At 29.3% G+C, this 27352-nt stretch overlaps 2 protein-coding genes across 2 annotated transcripts in view; one reads left to right on the top strand and one right to left on the bottom strand.

Moving 5' to 3' along the window:
• The window catches only part of ciao2a (cytosolic iron-sulfur assembly component 2A), a 13746-nt gene extending 1258 nt beyond the window's left edge, over positions 1-12488 (top strand). The window contains exons 2-5 of the mRNA XM_051099082.1: positions 4193-4357; positions 8766-8815; positions 9144-9189; positions 11515-12488. Coding sequence (XP_050955039.1) covers positions 4193-4357; positions 8766-8815; positions 9144-9189; positions 11515-11615 — 362 coding nt within the window. The 3' untranslated portion in view covers positions 11616-12488. The remainder of the gene's footprint in view (positions 1-4192; positions 4358-8765; positions 8816-9143; positions 9190-11514) is intronic.
• The window catches only part of spg11 (SPG11 vesicle trafficking associated, spatacsin), a 94126-nt gene extending 66974 nt beyond the window's left edge, over positions 1-27152 (bottom strand). The window contains exon 1 of the mRNA XM_051099079.1: positions 27134-27152. The gene's annotated coding sequence lies outside the window, so the exon portion shown is untranslated. The remainder of the gene's footprint in view (positions 1-27133) is intronic.
• Positions 27153-27352: the final 200 nt, after the last annotated feature.

Raw genomic sequence — 27352 nt, 5'->3', positions numbered from 1 at the left:
AGTAACATGCTAATCATGTTAGAAACATGCTAACAAAATTCTAGTAACATGCTAATCATGCTAACAACATGCTAATCATGTTAACAACATGCTAATCATGTTAACAACATGCTAATTATGTTAGAAACATGTTAACAAAATGCTAGTAACATGCTAATCATGTTAGAAAACATGCTAATAACATGCTAATCATGCTAACAACATGCTAGTAACTTGGTAACCATGCTAGCAATGTGCTAGTTACATGCTAATCATACTAGAAACATGTTAACAACATGCTAGTAACGTGCTAACCATGTTACCAACGTGCTAGTTACATACTAAGCATACCAGAAACATGCTAACAACATGTTAGTAACATGTTAATCATGTTAGAAACATGCTAACAACATGCTAATCAGCTTGAAGCATGCTGGTAACTTGCTAGTCATGTTAGCAACGTGCTATTTACATGCTAATCATACTAGAAACATGTTAACAACATGCTAGTAACGTGCTAACCATGTTAGCAACGTGCTAGTTACATGCTAATCATACTAGAAACATGCTAACAACATGCTAGTAACATGCTAATCATGTTAGAAACATGCTAACAAAATTCTAACAACATGCTAATCATGTTAGAAAACATGCTAACAGCATGCTAATAACATGCTAATCATGCTAACAACATGCTAGTAACTTGGTAATCATGCTAGCAAAATGCTAGTAACATGCTAATCATGATAGAAAAATGCTAACAACGTGCTAATAACATGCTAATCATGCTAACAACATGCTAGTAACTTGGTAATCATGCTAGCAATGTGCTAGTTTCATGCTAATCATGTTAACAACATGTTAGTAACTTGCTAATCATGTTAGAAGCATGCTAACAAAATTCTAGTAACATGCAATTCATGCTAACAACATGCTAATAACTTGCTAATCATGCTAACAACATTCTAATAACTTGCAAATTATGAGAACAATCATGCTAATCAGCCTATAAAAATACAAGCAATAAGCTAATCATGTTAAAACATGTTAACAATATGTTAAATCATGTAAGCAATGTGTTGAATCATGCTAGCTGCTTTCATACTTTTACAACTGCTTCAAACTTTCAGGCTAGACTTTCTCAAGACAACTTAAAGTTTGTTCTCAAACTTTACTCATCTAGTTTTAACTGCTACTTCAAAAATAGCATGATATTGCTACATGTGAACAATAAATAATGGGTTTACCATGGTACAGTGGTGGTGTCAGGTGGCAGTACTATATATATCACTACTGAATCATTATCGTGATCATGTACCACAAGATTTCCATGGTACTTCAAATAATAGTCTAATATTACTATGGTACATGTACACGAAAAACAAGGTATTACCAAGGTTCATTAAAGGTGTCAAGTGGCAATAAATTGATGGAAATACCATGGTACTTTAATATATACCATAGTACTGGATCATTACCGTAATCATATACCATAATATTTCTCTGGTACTTAATAATACTCTGCTATTACATGGTACATGTACACAAAAACAAGGTATTACCAAAGTACATTGTCAAGTGGCAATACCATGGTATATATATATATATATATATATATATATATAGTACCATGGTATTGACACTTTTTTGAGTTTTGTGTACATCTAATATGTAGTATATATATATATATATATATATTATATTCACCATGATGCTAAATAATTACCATAATGATGTACCATATTTTACCTTTTGTACTTCAAAGAATGCCATCATATTACAATGGTACAAATCTACAATAAAGAAACTAAGTTTGACCATGGTAAACTAATGGTGTCAGATGGAAATACTATGGTATTATAATACTTCAAATAATCGCCTAATTTTACCATAGTACATCCACAACAAAAAATAAAAAAAAAGATATTTCCATGGTATTTTTATACAATGGTATTGAATCATTGCTCTACGCATAAAACATATTTATTTCAAATAATACCATGATATTACCATGGTACATGTCCAAAATAAACAAATGAGGTATTACCATGGTACAGTGATGATGTCAGGTGGACATTCCATGATATTTTAAATACATACTATGGTACTAAAACATTGTCCTTGTTATGTAAGATGTTTTTACCTGCTACTTCAAAAATACCATGATATTACCATGTTATACATCCCTAATAAAAAACAAGGTATTATCAAGTTACATTGATGGTGTCAAGTGGTAATACCACAGTATTTTATATAGTCACCATGGTACTAAATGATCACCATAATCATTTACCATATTTTTACCTTTTACTTTAAAGAATACCATCATATTACCATGTTGCAGACCGAAGAAATAACCAAGGTTTTACTATGGTAAATTAATGGTGTTAGATGGAAATATGGTACCATGATACTTCAAACGTCCACAATAAAAAACAAAACAAAGCAAAGTATTACCAAAGTAATACCATGGTGTTTTTATATATACTGTGGTATTGAATCATTGCCATACTCGTATAACATTTATTTCAAATGGTACAAGGGTGGTGTCAAGTGGTAATAACACAGTATTTTAGATATTCACCATGGTACTAAAAGATTCCCATAATCATATACCATATTTGTACCACACTAAGGTACTAAAACATTACCCTAGTTATGTAAGACATTTTTACCTGCTACTTCAAAAATACCATGATATTACCATGCTCTATATCCTCAATAAAGAAACAAGGTATTACCAAGGCACACTGTTGGTGTCAAGTGGTAATACCACAGTATTTTATATATTCACCATGGTACTAAAAGATTCCCATAATCATATACCATATTTTTACCTTTTACTTCAAAGAATACCATATTACCATGGTACAGGTCCACAATAAAGAAACAAGGCTGTACCATGGTATTGAATCATTGCCCTAACATTTATTTTTAAAAATACCATGATATTACTATGGTACATGCCCAAAATAAACAAACAAGGTATTATCATGGTACAGTGATGGTGTCAGGTGGAAATACCTTGATATTTTAAATACATACTATGCTATTAAAACATTATCCTTATTATGTAAGATATTTTTACCTGCTACTTCAAAAATACCATGATTTTACCATGTTATATGTCCCCAATAAAAAAACAAAGTATTACTAAGGTACATGGATGGTGTCAAGTGGTAATACCACAGTATTTTAGATATTCACCATGGTACTAAAAGGTTCCCAAAATCATATACCATTTTTTTTACCTCTTACTTCAAAGAATACCATATTATCATGGTACAGGTCCACAATAAAGAAACAAGGCTGTACCATGGTAGATTGTTGTGTCAGATGGAAATACTATGGTATTCTGATACTTCAAAGAATATGCTAATATTACCATAGTACATCCACAATAAAAAACAAGGTATTACCAAAGTAATATTTATACATACTATGGTACTAAAACATTACCCTAGGTATGTTAGATGTTTTTACCATGTTATATATCCCCAATTAAACACAAGGTATTATTGATGGTGTCATTGACTTGGTACTTTAATATATACCATAGTACTAAATCATTACCATAATCATATACAATAATATCTCCCTGGCACTTCAAATTATATCCTAATATTACCATAATACATGTCCACTTAAAAAAACAAAACGGTAACACCATAGTACAGTGATGGTGTCAGGTGGAAATACCATGATATTCTATACATATACTATGGTACTACAATATTATCCTAGTTGTAGATGTTTTTCCCTACTACTTCAAAAATACCATGATATTACTGTGTTATATATCGGCAATAAAAAAGAAGGTATTACCGTGTTACACTGATGGTGTCATATGGAAATACCATGGTACCTTAATATATATACCATAGTACTGAATCATTACCATGATCATACACCGTAATATTTCCCTGGCACTGCAGGTAATACCGTAATATTGCCATAATACATGTCCACAATAAAAAAAAAAAAAAAAAAGAAGTAGTAATACCATTGTACATTGATGGTGTCAGTTGGTAATACCATGGTATTTTCATATTTACCATGGTATGGAATCATTACCATAATATTTACCTATTTAATGTATTACCATGGTACAATTAGTTACAAACACTGTATTGTTATATGGAATGTGGTATATTTTGATGGAAACTATGGTAAACTGTTCTCATTTATCATTGTGTTGATATCGTTTCCGCAGACGTGATTCGGACGATCCGTGACCCGGAGAAGCCCAACACTCTGGAGGAGCTGGACGTGGTGACGGAGAAGTGTGTGGAGGTCCAGGAGCTCGGGGACGATGAGTATCTGATCATCATCAGGTTCTCTCCAACCGTCCCGCACTGCTCTCTGGCCACTCTGATAGGTGTGTGTGTGTGAGAAATGATAAGATGAAAGAGTCACATGCCCTCAGACGAACGTCACTGCACTTCACAGATAGCACAACTGACAATGAAGGACACAAAGACTGTGTCCAGTCACACTGTACAGCACACAGCAAACACAAGCCAGACTGCATTCAGTGAATTAGTCAACACAGAAAAACAAACACGTTTTATAGCTCTAATAATGCTTGATCCTACAGAAGTAGTTGATTATGTGGCTGTAATAATCAGATTACTGACGTCTGTTCGGTGTCATGTGCAGCTTGACTGTCTGAATGTTAACGGCGAACCATATAAATAAATAATTATACTTATTAATAATTTCAGTCCACAGCAAGCGTAAGAAGGTGAATGTCACAAACCGGCGTATTTCACTACAGAATCAAAATACAAATTATATTTATAAAACATATGTTGCTTTAAGAAAATGAAGCCTTGTAGAACATTATTTTCATAATAATGAACAATTTTTATAATAATGAAGTGCTTTTTTCTTGCATAAATTAAAGAACAAATACTCTTATGTATAAATAATAAAAACATAAATAATTTAAAATATTTTGATTTAATAATAATAATAATAATAATAATACTAACAGACATGTATATGCACATTTAAACAACATTTATTTTTATTAAATGTATATATGTACATAAATATTACATAATTATTATAGTCATCATTTGTTAATACAGTAATTTTTTCAGCAGTACATTAACACAGTACATTCACAATATTTAAGTGTTTTTGTAATTGCATAAATTAAAAGAACAAATATTAACATGTATACAGAGATAAATATTAAAAATAATATATAGGTTTAATATAATACTGATTATTAATATATAATATACATTATAAAAAGTAAAATGAGTAAAATATAGTATTAACATCATATACAATATTATATAATACATAATAGCATATAGCATAAAAATAATGTCACATATAATAATGTATAATAATAGAGTATAATATATAAAAAATAATAATAATAATAATAATAATAATAATAATATGCACATTTAAATAGTTCAGTTAATGTTATAATATATCATTTAAAAATGTAAATAATTAATAAAATATTGCCTTAATGTAATACAGAATAATATATAATACATAGTACATAATGTCATACAAATATATAAATAATATTATATGAAATGCATAATAACATGTCTAAATGAATGATAATATTAATAATAATACAGGCAAAATTATTTTCAGCAGTACATTAATGAGATAGCCTAGCAAAACATTTGCAGTCATCATAATGTAAATATAAATGTCACAATTCAAATAAATTTTTTTTTTTTTTTCTTTTGATTTTGAGGGAGGGCATGTTCTTGGTAGGTTTTTTGTATTCATCATACACAGGGGTTTCTTCCTGTAGTGATTCAGTGATCGATCTACACTACTAATCAGAAACGTTATTGATCGGCATCATGGGATGCTGTGCTTCTGAAATGTGGTTTTCCCTGTAAGAGACTTCATGAGAAGCAGTCTGATGTGTGTGTGCAGCACAGTTTAGAAATCATGAGCTACAGTGATTTCGAACCATTAGACACGCATTAGACAGGCATTAGAAATAATTAGAAATAAAGATAATAATGAGAACTGTGTGTCCACTGTACATACATTAATATTGTTTATATATAAAATTATAGTATTTATTTTTAGTTTAACTTTTAAGTATTTTATCATGTGTTTATTTCAGTTAGATGCCAGAGAAAATGTCTAATTTTCATTTCAGTTTAGGCTTATCATCTAATATTTATTTTATTGTATTTCAACTAACTGGTATAATGGTTTTAGTGGTAGTTAACAAATTACAACACTATACTTGTAAAAATCAGAGATTTTTACCTGGTTTCTTTTTAGGCATTCAGATTTCAGATTCAGATCAAATGATGATGTAATCATACAAAAGGTTTACTATGCAAATATATACAAAAATATGTTTTATATAATGTAAAGTTGAAGTCAAAAGTTTACATACATCTTGCAGAATCTGCCAAAATAAGAGGGATCATACAAAATGCATGTTATTTTTTATTTAGTACTGACCTGAATAAAATACACATCTGTGGTTCATTCAGGTAACAACACAGTATTAAGAATCAAGTGTATGTAACTTTTGAACAGGGTCATTTTTATAATTCAAATATTATTTTCTCTTGTGGACTATGTAAACGTCTTTTATGTGAAATATCTTATTCAGGTCAGTACTAAACAAAAAACAACATGCATTTTGTATGATCCCTCTTATTTTGGTCAAATAATGAACATTTTAACAAGGTGTATGTAAACTTTTGACTTCAACTATATAAATATATATATCTAGCTAACAAAAATATAAGTATGTTTTTGCTAACGTTCCCATTAAGCTATGAAAACGATATTTCTGAAATGTCCAGTTTTTAAGTGTTTTTTAAACATTCCTTGAACATTCCATTTGATCAGTTTGTAAACATTATGGGGGTGTTACTTTTAAATGTTCTCCAAACATTCTAAAACAAGTAGTAACGTTTTAAAGATACAGATATTAAAGAAAAAAAGTATTAAAGAACGGATGACTTAATTAACGTTAATGGAACATTACCTTACAGAACGTAAGTAAAAATTAAATTAAAGCAGTGAAATATATAAAAAACGGTGAAATTCTGCATTTTGCTACAATTTTTCTTTACAATACATTACCAGTCAAAAGTTTTTAAACAGTAAGATTTTTAATGTTTTTCAAGAAGTCTCTTCCACTCACCAAGCCTGTATTTATTTGATCCGAAGTACAGCAAAAACAGTAAAATTTAAAAATATTTTTACTATTTAAAATAACTGTTTTCTATTTGAATATATATTAAAAAATGTAATTTATTTCTGTGATCAAAGCTACATTTTCAGCATCATTACTCCAGTCTTCAGTGTCACATGATCCTTCAGAAATCATTCTAATATGCTGATTTGCTGCTCAAAAAACATTAATTTTTCTTATTATTATCAATATTTAAAACAGTTGAGTACTTTATTTTCAGGATTCTTTGATGAATGGAAAGATCCAAAGATCAGCATTTATCTGAAATAAAAACTTTTGTAACATTATACATTATATCTTTCAAAAGCTTGGAGTCAGTATAATTTTTATATTTTTTTTTTTGGAAAAGAAGTTATAGACATTAATGCTTTTATTTAGCAAGGATGCTTTAAATTGATACAAAGTGATGATAAAGACATTTATAATGTTACAAAAGATTCATCGAAGAAACCTACTTAGCTTTTTTTCAACATAATAATATTAATAAATGTTTTTTGAGCAGCAAGTGAGAATATTAGAATGATTTCTGAAGGCTCTTGTGACTGGAGTAATGATGCTAAAAATTCAGCTTTGAAATGACAGGAAAAAATAACATTTTAAAATATATTCAAATAGAAAACAGTTATTTTAAAAAGTAAAAATATTTCAAATTTTTACTGTTTTTGCTGTACTTTGGACCAAATAAATGCAGGCTTGTTTAGCAGAAGAGACGTCTTTAAAAAACATTAAAAATCTTATTGTTCAAAAACTGGTAGTGTATATACCCAGCTAACAAAAATATAACTATATAATTAATGTATAATGTTATGTTATGAAATGTCCAGTTTTTTAAATGTTTTAAAAACATTCCATTTAATCATTTTGCAACATAGGAAAATGTTACTTTTGAATGTTCTCTAAACATTCTAAAACAAGTAGTAACATTTAAAAAATGTTAAACGAACATCCAACTGAAACATTTCAGAAAAAAAACACTAATAATGTATAAGTAATGTTTCTATGCTAATGTTTTGAGAACAAACATTCTATTAATGTTAATGGAACGTTACCTAAAAACAATGAAATGTATTAAATGCTGAAATTTTGCTACAATAGTTTGTTACAATATGTTTACTGTAAAATATCTCTTATAGAAATATACATTCAAAATCATTTATATAAGACAAATTGAATAGGAAAAAGCAGTTTTGATGGTTTCATGCACTCCAACAGCCAATAATTCACAGCAAAAATCACAATGTTGCATGTTTGTATCATTTTCTTGCACCTTGTTTGAATGTTTTTAGTGACGAATTTGTCTCAAAATGCCGTAAAACTGACCGCTTTAGTGAGCTTAAGGTGCTGGACTTTTTGTTTCTTCTCCTCCAGTCGATATGTGGAGAGTTTAATTAACCCCTATCGGTCACACAGACTTGTAAATATACGCTCATTATTCGTGTTTTACCTCAGCCGCTTGATCTCCCGAGAGCCGCTCTAGAGCTCCGAACAGGAAGGGCTTTGATGAGGTCGACCGTCTGAATTACAACGAATGGCTAATTAAACTGACTTTGCCACCTGTTCTTTCCTCTTCCTCCAGGTCTGTGCTTACAAGTCAAACTTCAGCGCTGCCTGCCGTTCAAGCACAAGGTACGTCCTCATCATTAAAGCTCATCCTCATTCGGCGCGTCTCCGCTTTAACTGGCGCCAGACTTTGATTCCCTGGATGTCTGGATGCTGTGTTTTTTAGGAGAGAGGAAACAGGAGTGTAAACAATCTCCTCACGCCGTGTAGGTTTTTAATGAGTCGTCACGCTGATGAAAGGCCGTTAAATGAAAGCACAAGCGTCAGCTATTGTCTGGAACGGCCCGACCGCTTTCTGTTTCTCTGTGATGTTTCGTGTCTCTTTCTGGTGTTTCTGTTTCTCTTTTTTTCTGGCCTCTGATCGTATTTTCTTTCTTGTTTTATTCCCTTCCAGCTGGAGATTTACATAACTGAGGGAACGCACTCGACTGAGGAGGATAGTGAGTGTTCATTACAACAGTTTCTGCCTTTTTAAATGCCGCCGGAGTGACGTTCAAACAGCCTTCGGGCTCCGATGTTCTCTAGTACGTGAACGCGCAAGCTTGTTTTCATGAGCAGACGCGTTTCTAAATGTGTCAGAGTGCAAGCGTAATGCAACACAAGGATGCTTCGCAGTTTCGGTGCAATTTCTGCTTCTGCGTAACTTCACCATCTTAAAAATGCAACAAATTGCACGAGTTTACTTGCTATATTTAGGTCTAGTAGTACGCAGTGTGACATAATGCTGATAATATAGTCTACATACATTAAACAAGTTAATTACAGCAGATAACTCGTGAACACAGTTACTTAAATTACTCAAATTAAATACTCACTATATAAGTAATTATTCATTAAAACATAAAACAAAAATGTTAACTTTACATAGACAAAGCTTTTCATAGACTTTGATGTGATTTATGACTATGAAATGTATTATTTATTTATGGCAGTCATTAAATTAAATATATATACACATTTATTTATCATTTACATGTCATTTATATGTATTTTATGAATAAATTATAAAGTAATATATTTTGTGTTCACAACTATATATTGTGAATTGTGCATGTTTTTTAAATTAATTTTTATTACATTCAACCATCAAATTATTAAACACACTCACGCATATATAGATTCAAAAGTGTTATTTGTTCAAATATATAAATGATAAAGAAATATATTTTATATTTACAAGTATAGATTTATGGGATTTATAAAATGTGTATTTTTCTATTTAAAAAGTTATTAATACTCTCATTAGTAAATTATAATTATATAAAATTGTTAAATTATAAACATGAAATGTAGTAATTTATGATATTATATATATATATATATATATATATATATAACTAAATTTTGTTTATAATTTAACAATTTTATATAATTATAATTTAAATGTATAAAATATATTAATTCCATAATATACATTAATACATATAAATAAATGATAAACTGATATATTTCCCATTTTTCAAGTATAGATTTAAGTGATTTATAAAATGTGTATTGTATAAATTCAAGTTATTTAAACTTTTCATTATTCAACCATGAAATTATAAACATATATAAAATTAAGTAAATTATGAATTATGTATATATAATAATAAATAATAAATTAATTATTTTATATATATATATATATATATATATATTAAAGACATTATGCATACATTTTGTATTCATAAGTATAGATTTAAGTGATTCATGATATGTATTTCAGAAATTAAAGTTAAATATATACATATTTTTATTCCATTCAATCACTGAATAAAATAAATAAATATATATATATATATTCATGTTATTAAAAAAAGAATTATTTGTGCAAATATATAAATTACAAAGTTATATTTTGTATTTATAAGTATAGTTTTAAGTGATTTATGAAATGTGTATTTTTATTAATTCATTTATATATATATACACACACACACACACACACATGTAAATTTAAAAAATGAATATTTACTCAAATATATAAATACATTATAAATTATGTATATATTTTGTATTGATAAATTTAGATTTAAGTGATGTATGAAATGTGTATTTTATTAATTAAAAAGTTATTTTAATATATAAATAAATATATATATTATTATTATTAAATATATATATATATATATATATACATATATACATATATATATATATATATATATATATATATATATATATATATATATATATATATATATATATATAATTAAAAAAAGAATATTTACTCAAATATATAAATACATTATAAAGTATGTATATATTTTGTATTAATAACTATAGATTTTAGTGACTCGTAATGTATTTTAGAAGTTAAAATGTTAAATATATACTTATTTTGATTACATTCAATCATTGAATAAAAATGTAGATAAATTAAAATGTTTAAATATATAAACTAAAATTACACAATTTTATTTAAAAATTGTGTATGTATTTTTTAATTGTAATTTTCATATATATATATATATATATATATATAAAATGGTAAATGATGAATAAAAAATGTATATAGACATTAAAAATACATTTTAAACGTTTTAATTATCAAAAGGGGAAAACTAACACTTTAACTATTCGACTGGGTTTGATTACTAGTCTGTGATGATATCAGGATCTCCAATTATTTCTTGAACATCGTCTGCATTACTGGCCCGATTTGTCACAATTCAGTATTGACGTCCATATCCATCGGGCGTCTAGACACGATTGCATCGGTGTAAGATGGAGTTGGTGTTGTTGTATCTCTTAACTGGTTTTCCTGTGTCGTCCTCTCACAGTTAACAAACAGATCAATGATAAGGAGCGCGTGGCAGCCGCCATGGAGAACCCCAACCTGCGGGAGATCGTGGAGCAGTGCGTAACCGAACCGGACGACTGACTTTGACTTCTAAGCGGGTTTGCTTTCTTAAACGGACTGTCTGATGAAACCTCACTCTGTCAAATAGCAGTCGCCGCTGTAAATAGCAGAAAAAAAGCGATCGATACGCAGCCGTGGCCTTCATGTCTTCATAACAGCAGGGCGTCTGCCGACTGCTGAGCGCGCGGGTCTCCGGAGAGACGGAGGTCTCCGGCCTTTCCGCCTGTCTTCGCGTTTGTTTGTTTGTTCTTCTGAGTTCGGCTCGTTGAAAAACAACATTACTCGAGCTGAGAGACAAAACACAGCGACTTCCTGTTCAACTTCCTTGGTAAACAAGCAATATGTTGCATCAAACCACATAAGAAACAATATTTCACTCAAGAATTGAAAAAGGAACTAACCCTCATGTCCTCGTCTGACTTTTTGTTTCCGTTTCCATACAGTAAAATCGTACCATGAAATGATCCAAAAGACACAAAAAGCATAAAAAATGATCATTTATGAGGCAAAGTGTGACATTTATGATACTGCAATGATGCTTTTATGGTATTTTTAGTATCCGTCCTCATTCACTTTCACTGTATGGAAAAGAGCAGCTTGGACATTCTGTGTAATATCACATATTTCGTTTTCTATAAATGAAAGTGAGTCAAACAGGTTTGGAACGACGAAGTTGAGTGTATGATAATAAATTGACAATAAATGTATGTGGAAAAATAAGAAGAAATGTCAGAGCTCTGTTATCGATCCTGCAGTCTATATGCGAAATGAACTACTTTTTAAGGATTTTTTCTGTAATCTGTAATGATGAGTTTGTAAATAATTTCATTTTGTAAGGAAAAAGTCTATATTTGTAGAATTTAAGATCTTACAAATAAAAACCTTCTCAGAGAAGTGACACTTGTATTTGTGTTTTATACGTCTGGAGAGGCCACTGAAATTAATCAAATCATTGCCGTTTGTATTGTGAATATAAATTTTAATGGGCTACAAATTAATTTTTATTAGTGAAATTATTTTTATAATTATTTTTAAAAATTATCTAAAGCAAACTGAAAAACATTTGTCAAAAGGTGTGGTACCTGGTTAAATTGAAGTAATTAATAATAATAATTAATTATTAATAATTAATAATAATAATAATAACAACAACAACAAGGACAACAATATAATTCATACTAAATATGATGTATATTTACATAAAAAATTAAATTAAATAATATTTATAATCATTATTTTAATAATTTTATAAAATTTTTAAATAATAAGAAATAATTTATATTCAATAATAATTTCTAAATGTGTATTTATAATTATAATCACTTAATAATTAATAAAATTAATATTAAATTATATATATATATATAATTATTCTTAATAATAATAATAGAATTCATACTCAATTTCTAAACGTATATTTAAATTAAACTAAATAATAATTAGCATTCATACAATAATTGTAATTATTCATATAGTAATTATAATAATTCTAAAATAGTTTTTAATAATAATATAATTCATACTAAATTTCTAAATGTATATTTAAATGAAATACTGTTTTATTTTAACATTAAATAATAAAGTTATTATGAAAATAAAATATTTAAATTTTAATAATAAAATAATAATATTTTTAGTATTATGTACTATTTATTATTAGAATAATTTTAATTATCTTAATCTAATTATAAAAATATTAATTATTTATATAATTATTTGTAAATAAGTAATTGTATAATTCATACTAAATTTCTAAATGTATATTTAAATTAAAAATTAATAATATTATTCATATAATTATGTATATTTAAATTACATTAAATAATTATGTATATTTAAATTACATTAAATAATAATTATCATTCATATAATTATAATGACTAAATAAAAAATGAAATATTACACATTTAAATAATTGTTTTTAAAAATAATAACAAAACATACTAAATAACAAAAATACATACTAAATTTCTAAATGTATATTTAAATAAAAATAATCATTCTTATAATTATAATAATTCTAAATAAAAATGTAATATTAAATAATATGAATTATTTATATCATGATTAATAACAATAATCTAATTCATACAAAATTTCTAAATTAATAATAACATAAAATAAAATTAATAATAAATCTAATTAAAATCAAATATTAAATAATGATTTACATAATTATTTTTAATAATATAATTCATACTAAATAATTTTTAATGTATATTTAAATTAAACATTAAATACTAATTATAATTCATATACTTATAATAATTCTAAATAAAAATGAAATATTAAATACTGATGTAAGTGTTTTAATAATATAATTCATACTAAATTATTTCTAAATGTATATTAAAATAAAAATAAATTAAAATATCTTCATTAAATTAATACTTATAATTAATAATAGTAATAATAGTAACAACATTTCTAAATGTGTATATAAATAAAATATAAATACAAATTAATTCTTATTATAGTTAAGTAGACATGTTTGGTTATCTAATAATAGTAATAATGACAACAATATAATTCATACTAAATAATAGTTTATAAATGTAGATCAATAATTATAAAAATAAAATAAATAATGAAATATTTATTAAAATAAATATTAAAATTTAAAAAACAATACATAAAATTCATCATGATAATTTAATAATTATTTATCATAATAATAAAAATATATTTTTTTAATCTTTCATTTTGCCTAGAAGGTCTTGATGTTTATATTTCTCCCTCTGTTGTGAACGCTGTATTGACACAAGATGCCAAATGGTGGCGCTCAACCTCCTTGCACCCTCTACTTCACCCGTGCACATGAGCTAAGACAGTCTATTTACTGTCTGACAGGATCTTGTTCAGCGTCTCAACGCGACACGCTCGACAAGACACAATCTGCCACCGCGCCGTTCATTTTCACATCGATTCCCATAGATTAACTGTGCATTCCAGACTAAAAAGCTCTTACATTGCATTTCATTCAATCATGCAGGTCAAAGTCTTCTTTAAGATGATCATAAAATATTAAATGTTAGTTTAATTGCTCTGGACAGCCGACTGACTGCAGCTTTAACATCTCAAGTCGAGCATCCAGGATTTAACAGTGATTCAAGGCCATTTTAACGAAGGCGTTGCTTGCTCGTGTCAAATGTACATAAACGTAGATGATGAAGATGTTAAAGCACTCGGAGAAATGATCATGAAGACTGACACAATCCATCTCCTCACATATTTACTCAAAAACCTCTCGCTGGACAACATTAATGGATTTACTGTCTGAATGCTGATTGGTTTTATCGATCGCTGGCAGCCGTGTGGAACTAGATGGATTGTGCTAATAGCTGCTAATTTACAAAAGCCTGTAAAGATCCGCAACGACATTAAAGAACAATTGTATTGGTCCGTTTGTGGTAATTAGTTATATGGAAACACAATTAGTGAAGTTAAAGTCAAACTAAATTGTGTTTTTGGGGCTTCTTGCAAAGTTAGCCACAGACTTTACACAGTTTTTCAGAAGTTACTATCGACTAGAACATTTTTAAAAACTTCAGTTGTCAAATAAATCTAAAATATTTAAGAATAAATTACATTTTTAGGAAAATACTATTATTATTATTAAAATATTTTTATTTTTAAAAAATGGATGTGAGTTTTTAAATCAGTAAAATCTCTAGAAATTATTATTACTATTACTATTATTATTATTATTATTATTATTATTATTTGTTTTTTACAAGTTGCTATCGACTGGAAAATGTATAAAAATTCAGTTGTCAAATAAATAAAGAAGAAATAAAATATTAATATTATTAAAATATTTTTATATTTTAAAAATATTTAAAAATAAATAAAATTCAATATTTAATATTTAAGTCAGTGTTAATTTCTGTTTTGTAATTTGTGAAATTTGTGACTGAAAATAATTAGATTTTATAAGGGAAAAGTTTATATTTGTACATTTAAGAGAAGTGATGTGAGTTTTGAGATAATTATTATTAATAATAATAATAATACTTATGTTTTGTTTTTATTATCATTATTATTTCATTTGTTTTATTATAATTTTATTTGTTTTTTATAAAAAAAAATCAGTTGTCAAATAAATCTTAAACATTTAAGAATAAATACAATTTTTTTTTTTTTTAAATTGAACTCTGATTGAGTTTTTTTTAGCAGTGAAATTTAGTTGTTTTTACAATTTGCTATCCACTGGAAAATGATTAAAAAATTAAGTTGTCAAATAAATAAATCTTCAGTATTTCAGAATAAATAAAAATATTACTATTATTAAAATATTTTTATATTTTAAAAATAGATGAAATTTAACATTTAAGTCCATTTTAATTGCTGTTTTTATGAATTTGTGAAAATGTTTTACTTATAATTTGATTTTATGATTTAATAGAAGTGATGTGAGTTTCATTAAGTGAAATCTTTAGAAATTATTATTATTATATTATTATAAAAAAATGCAGTTGTCAAATAAATAAATCTTAAATGTTTAAGAATAAATAAAAATATTATTATTAAAATATTTTTATATTTTAAAAATAGTTTAAAATAACTTCAAAATGTAACATTTAAGTCAATGTTAATTGCTTTTTTTGTAATTTGTGAAATTTGTGACTGAAAATAATTAGATTTTATAAGGGCAAAGTCTATATTTGCACGTTTAAGAGAAGTGATGTAAGTTTATTATTAAGTTTATTATTATTATTATTATTTTATAATTTTTTGTTTTTTACAAGTTGCCATCGACTGGAAAATTTGTAAAAAAGTCAGTTGTCAAATGAATGAATGAGTAAATAAATAAATATTTAAAAATCTAAATAAGAATATTTTGAAATATTAAATAGAATTATATAATTGCATCAAAAAATATTTAAAAAAATAAATAAATATTTTTTTTTGTATCAACATGTAATTATTAAAAAAAAAAGTTATAAAATAATTCAATGTGTTATTTGCCATTTCTTTAATAATTTGCAAACTATCAATTTCCCATCAAAAATTACAGTCATTTTGAATTTGGTATTATTTTTACTTTTTTTTATTTTTATTTTAATTTTAGTTAAAGTTTTAGTCATTTTGTTCAGAAGAACAGCATTTATTTGCAATAGAAATAGTTTATGTTTTATTGGACAGTCATTACTGTCAATTCTGATCAATTTAACGCATCCTTGATGAATAGTAGTAATTGATTTAACAAAAATTTGTGCATTTTACATTTACCTGTTCCCCATTTTGTCATTCTTTTATATTTCTATACACTTTTCATTACTTTTTATGTCAGTTCTAGTTATTTTAGTACATTAAGATAAACTAAATCAAAATGAGAAATGTTTGAGTTTTTTATATTTTAGATTTTATTCAATGTTAAAAGAAACTATAAAACTATATTTACCCTGTTAACTAGCAAAGTAACTGTTATAGTTACTGAAACGTTTGAAAATGTTCTTGAAAGATTTTGTCCAATCAAAACGTGTCTCACTGGAATGCTTGATTGTGATTGGTCAACTGCATCGCTGTGCAATCAGAACCCATGGCTTTCAGTCTGGAGTCACAAACTCTCTGCATAATTTGTAAAAGTGTATCTTGACAATGCTCTCATTCCCAATTCCAGGTAATCAGTCTTTCTTCCTCAAGGAAAAAGCCTTGGCGGGAAATAGAGACACATTATCTCGTAAGACACACTATGAATGACAAATGAAGGTGCCGAATCCACTGGAAACCGGCACATTTCTGCACAACAGGGCTCGGTTTTGAGCGCTAAACCCTGACGAAAATTAGCATCCGAGTCAGAGACTCCCTCGAGTCGCGCTTTTCAATTTACGAGTGATTTAAGGTCTGTGGTGAACATTATTTGAAGAGACTTTTTGTTCTGCAACATAAATGAAAAAATGTGCTTTAAAACTTAAAGTCCCTACATAAAGACCAAGTTTATGTGCCTGATGAATTGGGCAGCCTTCAAAATTCATGTTTTCCATCTGGCAAATGTGAAAAACCTATCAGATTGACTGAACGGCCTCATTTATTTTGCACACTGTTCGTTTATGAAATGTTTTGTCTAGTTTGGTAATGCGTTTATACCCACAACTAAAAACCTTTGAGTCTTTGAGATCGTTTAGTGTTTTAAAAGAAGTCTCTTCCGCTTACCAAAGCTGCGTTTAATTGATCAAAAATACAGTAAAATTTGTGAAATATTATTACTATTTAAAATAACTGATTTATATGTGAATATATAATAAAGTGTAATTTATTCCTGTGATTCAAAGATGAATTTAGATGAACTTTAGTGTCACACGATCCTTCAGAAATCATTGTAATATGCTGATTTGCTGCTCAATAAACATTTGTGATGATTGTTAGTGTTAAAAACCACAATGGCGTTTTTGTGCCACGTTAAAAAAAAAAAAAAAAAACAAATCTAAGATTACGAGAATGAAGTCGAAATATTTCGAGAATGAAGTTGAAATATCACCAGAATAAAGTCAAAATGTTTTTCGAGAATAAAGACAAAATATTTTGAGAATAAAGTCAAAATGTTTTAAAATAAAGTAGAAATTACGAGAATAAAGTCTGTCAATGTTTAAGTGCCACATTAAAAAGATTACAAGATTAACGTCTTAATATTTTGAGAATAAAGTAAAAATTACAAGAATGATTAGAAATACTGAGAATAAAGTCTAAATGTTTCGAGAATAAAGTCAAATATAAGACTTATGACTTACTTCAAGGTACGTCTGTAATATGTCGACTTAATTCTCGTAATTTCTATTTTATTCTTGTAATATTTCGACTTTATTCTTGTAATTTTGACTTTATTCTCATAATATTTCGACATTATTCTCATAATATTTTGATTTTATTTTCTAAATATTTACTTAATTCTCGTAATTTGACTTTATTCTCATAATATTTTTAATTTATTTTCTAAATATTTCGACTTAATTTTCATAATTTTGACTTTATTCTTGTAATATTTTGATTTTATTTTTGAAATATTTCGACTTTATTCTTATAATATTTTGATTTTATTTGCTAAATATTTCGACTTAATTCTGGTAATATTTTGACTCAGTTCTCATAATTTCGACTTTATTCTTGAAATATTTAGACTTTATTCTCAAAACATTTGACTTTATTCTTGTAATATTTCGACTTTATTCCTGTAATATTTCATCTTTTGATTTAATTCTTGAAATTTCAACTTTATTCTCAAAATATTATAAAAATTAATATAGACTATAAAATATTAATATAGACTTTAATTTCTAAATATTTTGACTTTATTCTTTAAACATTTAGACTTTATTTTCGATATAAAAATACTTTTCATAAAATTGAAAATTGAGTATAAAGTCGAAATATTTCGAGAATAAAGTTTAAATATTTAAACTTCATACTTGTAATATTTTGATTTTATTCTTGAAACATTTTGACTTTATCCTCGTAATTTCAAGTTTATTTTCGAAACATTTCGACTTAATTCTCATAATTTCGACTTTATTCTCGAAATATTTCGAATTTATTCTCATAATTTTGTGACTTTATTCTCATAATATTTTGACTATTGTCAAAATATTATTAATATTATTAATATTTTGACTATTGTCAAAATATTTAGACTTTATCCTCGTAATATTTTGGCTTTATTCTTGTAATACTACGACATTAATCTCGTAATCTCACTTTTTTTTTTTATGTGGCACTACAACGTTGTCGTAGGAAACAGCTGTGCTGCTTCATATCATATTCTTGATGCATAAATGTAGCAATTTATTTAACAAAAAATATGCATAGGCCTATTTTACCTTTTTTCGCGGTTTTGTCTCTTAGCTTAGCCTACGTCTGTACCTTTAAACTCATCCATATACAAGCAGCTACTACTAAAAGTTGACCATTTTTATTTCAGCAAATGTATCATTTACAGACTTACTCTTCTTGGGCAACAGGACCAGAATGATAGCAGCCATCGTCATGTTTACAGGTACGCAGCTAATATAGTTCGAATGTAAACACCAACTCAGATTAGCTTTAGCAAGTAGCAAATACATTAGTCGTCTTTCTGGCTTTGTTTTTGACTGGTTTGAGGAAAAGTAGATATTATACATGAATCAGGTTTAAAAATAAGAGGGAGTAATGATGTAATTGTTTCTAACTACATTTGGATAAAAATATAAAGGGGTGTGTTTGTGTTTTCAATGACGTGCACTGATGAATCATTCATAATCAAACTAAGAACATGAATTAAGACAGTAAATGTCCGTTTTGAATGTTCACAAGCACATTTCCCTCAGTAAATGTGAATGCAGTGAGATCCGGTAGCTCATCCAGCGTTACGTAACAGCAGCTCTGTTATTATGCAGAAAGCGCTCGGTTCTCTAATCTCGGCTCTCAGAAACGGCCCTCAGTTTACAGGTTTGTGAACCAAAGCAAAGTCGACACAAGATGCAACGGCGCCCACGGGGACAGACAGAACAAACCGACAGCGTTCATTCATAATCAGACTCAATTGCACCAGACGGAGGTTTCATTTCACATCACCACGCTCGTGTTGCACCACACAGTTTCAAGAGCTGTTTATTGCGGATGTCGGATTTGCGACTCTATATATGTGCATTAGAATATATATTAGAATCGTGTTTTCTATCTCGATTTGTTTTATTTACCGTGTCCGTGTCATGCACACGGTGAGAGTTGAGGAAAATATTCATTATGCCTTAATTCAAAGGATGTTATTAGGTTCAGAAGTGCTTGGGGAGGATATTCATGATGCACCTGAGGACATCAGAAGTGATTCATGAGCAATCTTTCATTCCTCACTGTGATTTTTATCACCCTTTATCTTTATCAGAGACCATGCTCTTCTCACCAAAAATACAATAAAAACAGACATGTGAAATATTGATTAGTGTTATAAAAGAAGTCTCTACTGCTTACCAAAGCTGCATTTATTTGATCAAAAATATGGTAAAAAAAATGTTAAATATTTTTATTATTTTAAATAACTGCTTTCTAAATGAATATATTTTTGAATGTCATTTATTCCTGTGATCAAAGCTGAATTTTCAGCATCATTACTCCAGTCTTAAGTGTCACATGATCCTTCAGAAATCATTCTAATAAGCTGATTTGCTGCTCAAGAAACATACACTGACCAAAATTATAAACGCAACACTTTTGTTTTTGCCCCCATTTTTCATTAGCAGAACTCAAAGATCCAAGTATTCTATGTACACAAAAGGCTTGTTTCTCTCAAATACTGTTCACAAATCTATCTAATTCTGTGTTAGTGAGCACTTCTCCTTTGCCGAGATAATCCATCCACCTCACAGGTGTGGCATATCAAGATGCTGATTAGACAGCATGATTATTGCACAGGTGTGCCTTAGGCTGGCCACAATAAAAGACCACTATAAAATGTGCAGTTTTATCACACAGCACAATGCCACAGATGTCGCAAGTTTTGAGGGAGCGTGCAGTTGGCATGCTGACTGCAGGAATGTCCACCAGAGCTGTTGCCTGTGAATTGAATGTTCATTTCTCTACCATAAGCCATCTCCAAAGGCGTTTCAGAGAATTTGGCAGGCCATGTGTAACCACACCAGCCCAGGACCTCCACATCCAGCATCTTCACCTCGAAGATCATCTGAGACCAGCCACCCGGACAGCTGCTGCAACAATCGGTTTGCATAACCAAAGAATTTCTGCACAAACTGTCAGAAACCGTCTCAGGGAAGCTCATCTGCATGCTCGTCGTCCTCATTGGGGTCTCGACCTGACTGCAGTTCGTCGTTGTAACCGACTTGAGTGGGCAAATGCACACATTCGATGGCATCTGGCACTTTGGAGAGGTGTTCTGTTCACTGACAAATCCTGGTTTTCACTGTACAGGGCAGATGGCAGACAGCGTGTATGGCGTCGTGTGGGTGAGCGGTTTGCCGATGTCAATGTTGTGGATCGAGTGGCCCATGGTGGCGGTGGGGTTATGGTATGGGCAGGCGTATGTTATGGACAACAAACACAGGTGCATTTTATTGATGGCATTTTGAATGCACAGAGATACCGTGATGAGATCCTGAGGCCCATTGTTGTACCATTCATCCACAACCATCACCTCATGTTGTGGCATGATAATGCACGGCCCCATGTTGCAAGGATCTGTACACAATTCCTGGAAGCTGAAAACATCCCAGTTCTTGCATTGCTAGCATACTCACTGGACATGTCACCCATTGAGCATGTTTGGGATGCTCTGGATAGGCATATACGATAGCGTGTTCCAGTTCCTGCCATCAGCTCATGAAAAATGGGGGCAAAAACAAAAGTGTTGCGTTTATAATTTTGGTCAGTTTATTATTAACATATTTATTATTATTATCAATGTTGAAAACAGCTGTGCTGCTTAATATTTTTGTGGAAGCCGTGATACATCGCATACTTTAAAAAACAAACAAAAATAATAAAATAAAATGAAAATGAAATTATTTAAAAATGTACAAAAATATGATAAAATGTTTCAAAATATATTTATGTACCAGTTTATGATTTTACCTTTTTTTTAAATATATTTTATTTTTTAAAAGCATTAAGTGTTTATAAAAGCATCACAAAAATTGCACTCCAAGTTTCAGTCCAAAAAAATACATTCACATTTGACACGTCACATTAAAAATTATTATAAATCTAATTTTGTTCTCTTAATCCACATTTGCATTTAGTCTAAATTTAGGCTACTGTAAATTTTGGAAATGCATTTTCATGCTTCTGAAACTTTGAAATACATTTTAGTATATAAAGCTTGAAACTAAATAGAGTTTTAATTTAAAAAATAGCATATATGCATATGTAAAATTGCTGTATTGGTACATTTATTTTTTTCAGGATTCTCTGATGAATAGAAAGTTCATAACAGCATTTATTTAAAACAGGAATCTATCGCTTTTGATCGATTTAATGTAGCCTTAATAAATAAAAGTATTATTAATAAACTCAATTTTTAGCCAGACCTTGATGTTTGTCGTTCAAGCTGCAATGTGTTGTTTTCTCTTAGATTTGCCAGAGGACACGACGGGCTGCTTTAAGAGTGAATTTTGAAAGTACGATCATAATCAAACCAAAAGCAACGTGATCAAAAGGTCATGTAGACCAGTGAGTTTTAAACTTTCTAATTTGATAATCACACGTGCTTCGGACGACAAAAGTAGCCTTTTCAAATCTGCAAATTCCGTCTGGGCAGAAATCGTAATGTAATTGTGTCTCAGATGACCAGAATTGTTCAGTCTTAATAATATCAATCGATCTGCGGCCTTCGGTCGGCCAGTTTCATCCTGCACAGAGACCTTCAGTTTTGGGAAATGAGACTAAAAGGAGCTTTTCACTGATCCAAACGTGTTTTACCCTGATACTCGGAGGATTTTCAGGGTTTTTTCAGGATGGCGGCCACCAAAGAATGCATTATGTCGGGTCTCTCTCAGCACAGAGGCGTTATATGATTCATTATGATGCTGCGTATGGCCCCAGTCTATAATCTGCATAATTACAGACCTCAAATTTACAGTACTGCAATGCAGCAGAATCAACAATTATGAACCGCAGGTAAAGAGACAACAGCACTGCAGAGAGAGACAAAACTCATAGGAAAAAAAAGTGCACTTAATGTATAGCTATAAATCTGTACTTATAATGTCATATTAGTGAAATAAAAGGATGCTTATGTGTACTTAAACTTTCATTTATTAACACACTTTTAAACACCTGAGATTGTAATGGTCACATTAAAGTCAAATTGACTATAGTCAACATATCTTGTTGATAAACTGTGATTCTCAGTCATTGAACTGTCAGTTTAAATTGTACATTTCAAATAAAACGTAGCAGGCCTACTAATTTTGGAAAAAGTAAAATTGCCTAATCTATGTGATAAATGTTAATGGTATGAAAGTTACAGTAAATAATGTGTACTTTTGGAAATGTGAAATTACTCAATATGCATCCTGCTATATTGACAACACACTGCGATACAATATTTAATGCTAATTCTGTTGGAATGATGGAACAGCATTATGGTCTTTTTAATTTTATTTTTTTTTTATATTAAAATTACAGGAACAAACTGTATTTTAATTACAGAAAATGTACCAAAATTTTTTGTGTTATTTCACAATTTCTTTCTGGCACCCCAGCTGCCGGAATATTTCCGTTTTTAGACCACGGAAAATTACCGTATTTTTACAGTCTAGTTATTTTCTGTTATTACTGTATTTTTTATTTCCCGTTATTTTATGTTGGTACTGTATTATTACGGTTATTTTCCATAATTTTACATTTTTTCTGGCACCCCAGCTGCCAGAATATTTCATTTTTTTGACTACAGAAAACTACTGTATATTTACAATCTAGTTATTTTTTTTATTATTTTATGTTTTTTTTCTGCAGTCCAGCTGCCAGAATATTTCTGTTTTTTGCCTACGGAAAATTACCATATTTTTACAATCTAGTTATTTTCCGTTATTTTATGTTTTTTTTCCTGCAGTCCCATATTTCCGTTTTTTTGACTACGGAAAGTTGCTGTATTTTTTTTCCCTGTTATGTTATGTTTCTACTGTATTTTTACGGTCTAGTTATTTTCCATGATTGAACTTTTTTTCTGCGGCCCCAGCTGCCAGAACATTAAAAATTATTGACTATGTAAAATTACTATATTTTTTATTTTCCGTGATTTTATGTATTTACTGTACTTTTATGGTCTAGTTATTTTCCATTATTATATTTATTTATTTTTCTGACACCCCAGCTGCTAGAATATTTCAATTATTTTCCATTATTATTATTATTTTTTTTTTTTTATTATTTATTTTTTTCTGCCACCCCAGCTGCCGAAATGTTTTATTTTTTGACTATGGAAAATTACTCTTTTTTTTTATTTTATGTTTTTTTACTGCATTTTTACAGTCTACTTATTTTCCATTATTTTCCATTTTTCCTGGCAACCCAGCTGCTGGAATATTTTGTTTTTTGACTACGTAAAATTACTGTATTTTTTTTTATTTTCCGCTATTTTATGTTGTTACTGTATTTTTACGGTCTAGTTATTTTCCATTCCTTTACATTTTTTGCCGCCCCAGCTGCCGGATTATTTCTTTTTTTTTTTTTTTTTTTTTTAACAGTGTAACTTAAAGCACTTGTAAAAGACTTGCTTATAATTACATTTCAAGCTAATATATTTTAAATGTATTAAATTGCAACTTCATCCTTGCAAACGTCAAATTACAAATAAATGACACAAGTTTCACTAGTAATGACATTAAATTATTTTAGTTTATATAAATTCTCATCTGTACACGTTAACCATCTTTCAAAGACAATAGAAGTAAGTATGAAATTGCATAAAAATGTACTTAAGTCTTAAGTGGGTTTAAAAAAAGCTGAAGTTCAACAACAAAAAAGTAAAACTAATGCAATTAACATAAATTTAAAAGAATACATTTGCATTTAATTGTTCGCATTTAAGTTCACATTATTATACCCATAATAAGAATTTTTTTTTAATGGTCTTCTTTCCACAGGGGAATGTTTTTTGTTTGAAAATTTGACTATTTACTATCTTAATTAATGCTCCTTGTCTTATTGTAAAAGATTCATCAGTGCACATTAGTATAAAGATAAACAATATTTGTCTTTATGATCATTCATTAGAATTTAATAACTTTCTCTGAAATTAATTTCCTTTTCATTGAGGCCTCATGTTTGTTAATGTTATTTATCCTTTATTTTAGGTTGCTGTTGTACAGGCTTTCTTCAGTTTTACCAGAATTTCAATGCCGGTTAGACAAAGTCCTATGCAATCCTGTGCACGCTCACATTCAGACTATATTCTGATATGAAACGCCACTTCACGCATCACATCATTTCCTGACATTACAGAAGCTAAACCACTTGCCACTGCCACTCATCTCGAAGATTTTGTGCGTAATATTCCCTTGTTACTTACGTGACTGACAGCATGTGCTTGCTTTGGATTCTGACAGAAACTAATCGTCTCTTACAGCAGGAGTCGACTGCGAATAAAAGTGAGGTTTTTAGCACAAAGCATGAAGCATGTAATATTTCTATGCCCGTTATGTAATTGGCCAAAGCTGTATGTTGTTTTGTACTATCATTGTTCCACAGAAAGGGCATTAAAACATCCAAAAAAGTTTAGAAATCCTCAAAGGCACTGGCATGAAAACAACATTCACATTTACAATAGTTCAGAATAATTAAAATGTTTTTGAAAGAAGTCTCTTCTGCTCGCCAAGTCTGTATTTATTTGATGTAAAATACCATAAAATACAGTAAAAAATGTGAAATATTATTACAATTCAAAATAGCCGTTTACTATGTGAATATATGTTAAAACGTAATTTATTTCTGTAATCAAACGTGAATTTTCAGCATCACTACTCTAGGTTTCAGTCACATGATCCTCCAGAAATCATTCTATTATGTTGATTAGCACATCAGTCTCAGCTAATCAATCCAAAATGCACTAAAGTGCACAATATCAAGCTCATCCAGACTAATTCAGAGCGATATCCAGGATAGTATATGTGCTATTTTCAGATCCCTGTGTTAATTTTCACATGTAATGTATTATGCAGCGGCAAATCCGCTCTAATGACACACGCATGTGCGCGTCTCCACAGGAAATGAGTGTGTGGATGCGCATCTCACTGATTACAACCAGAAATCATTAATGCAGCCATCCATTAAGCTTACATGTGAAATTAGGATGCATTCGCTCGCTAAAATCGACAGCCGCGGCAAAGACACGTATGGCATTTACGCCAAATAATCCCTCAAAAAACTCCACAAATGTCATCGGAAATGCCATCTGTGAAATGCACCTTCACAGGTTGCGGTGTAAGAGAAAAGCAGCGTTCATTAGATGCTCACACACTCATTAGGGAGCATCATGCGTTCGCCCTGGTTTAGCAGTTCGCACGATGCCCCGGGGAGCGTTCAAATCCCTCCAGACTTGCAGGTTTTAGGTGTTAAATTTAGCTGTTTGACTAACAGGCCTCCAGCTGTTTGTTATGTGTGTGAAACGAATTGAAGTTAAGGATATATATTCGTCTCTTGGAAATATTAGAGATATTCTGAATACACGCATATTTGTCTATTTTAGGATGTTTCTGATGGTTCACGACTCAGAAAATCTCTTGTAGGATTGATTTAAGATTTATTTTGGAGGTGATTTGTCTATTTAAGTCATTCTCTGTCCTTAAGCAGTGGTTCATGACCCAAGAGAGGAAAAATAATGCTGTAAAAAGACGCGTTTGACTTCTGAAGACAGAAACTGACCATCACGTCTCTCTTCAGCCACAGGTCATTAGACTCACATCTCAGCGTCTCTTAGATCCTTACACTTTTGAGTCTGAGTGACGTCTTAGTGAACAAACCGTCCAAAATCTTTCGGTGTGGAAAAACTACTGAAATGTAAATGTCAGAATGTTGTTCTTTCATGTTTTGATGGACAGATGGATGATGCTTACCCTGTAGACGTCAACCAGAAAGACTTAACAAGACAGCGACGCTGCTAAGTTAAAAACTTGATGTGCTTCGTGTTGAAAATGGAAGTTGTTGCTAATCAGATGCAGGTGGCGTGAGGGGGCGGGGCTTTCTTGATCTGGAGAGCATCTGAGAATTGTTTGAGTGCATGATGTCATCAGAATGGCACCCCATTGGTTTCCATGCACTGAAAAAAAGAAGTT

Source organism: Labeo rohita, chromosome 25 (assembly GCF_022985175.1).
Source record: "Labeo rohita strain BAU-BD-2019 chromosome 25, IGBB_LRoh.1.0, whole genome shotgun sequence".
NCBI lineage: Eukaryota > Metazoa > Chordata > Actinopteri > Cypriniformes > Cyprinidae > Labeo > Labeo rohita.
The sequence above is the reverse complement of the archived record's forward strand: the minus strand, read 5'-3'. Positions and strand labels throughout refer to the sequence as shown.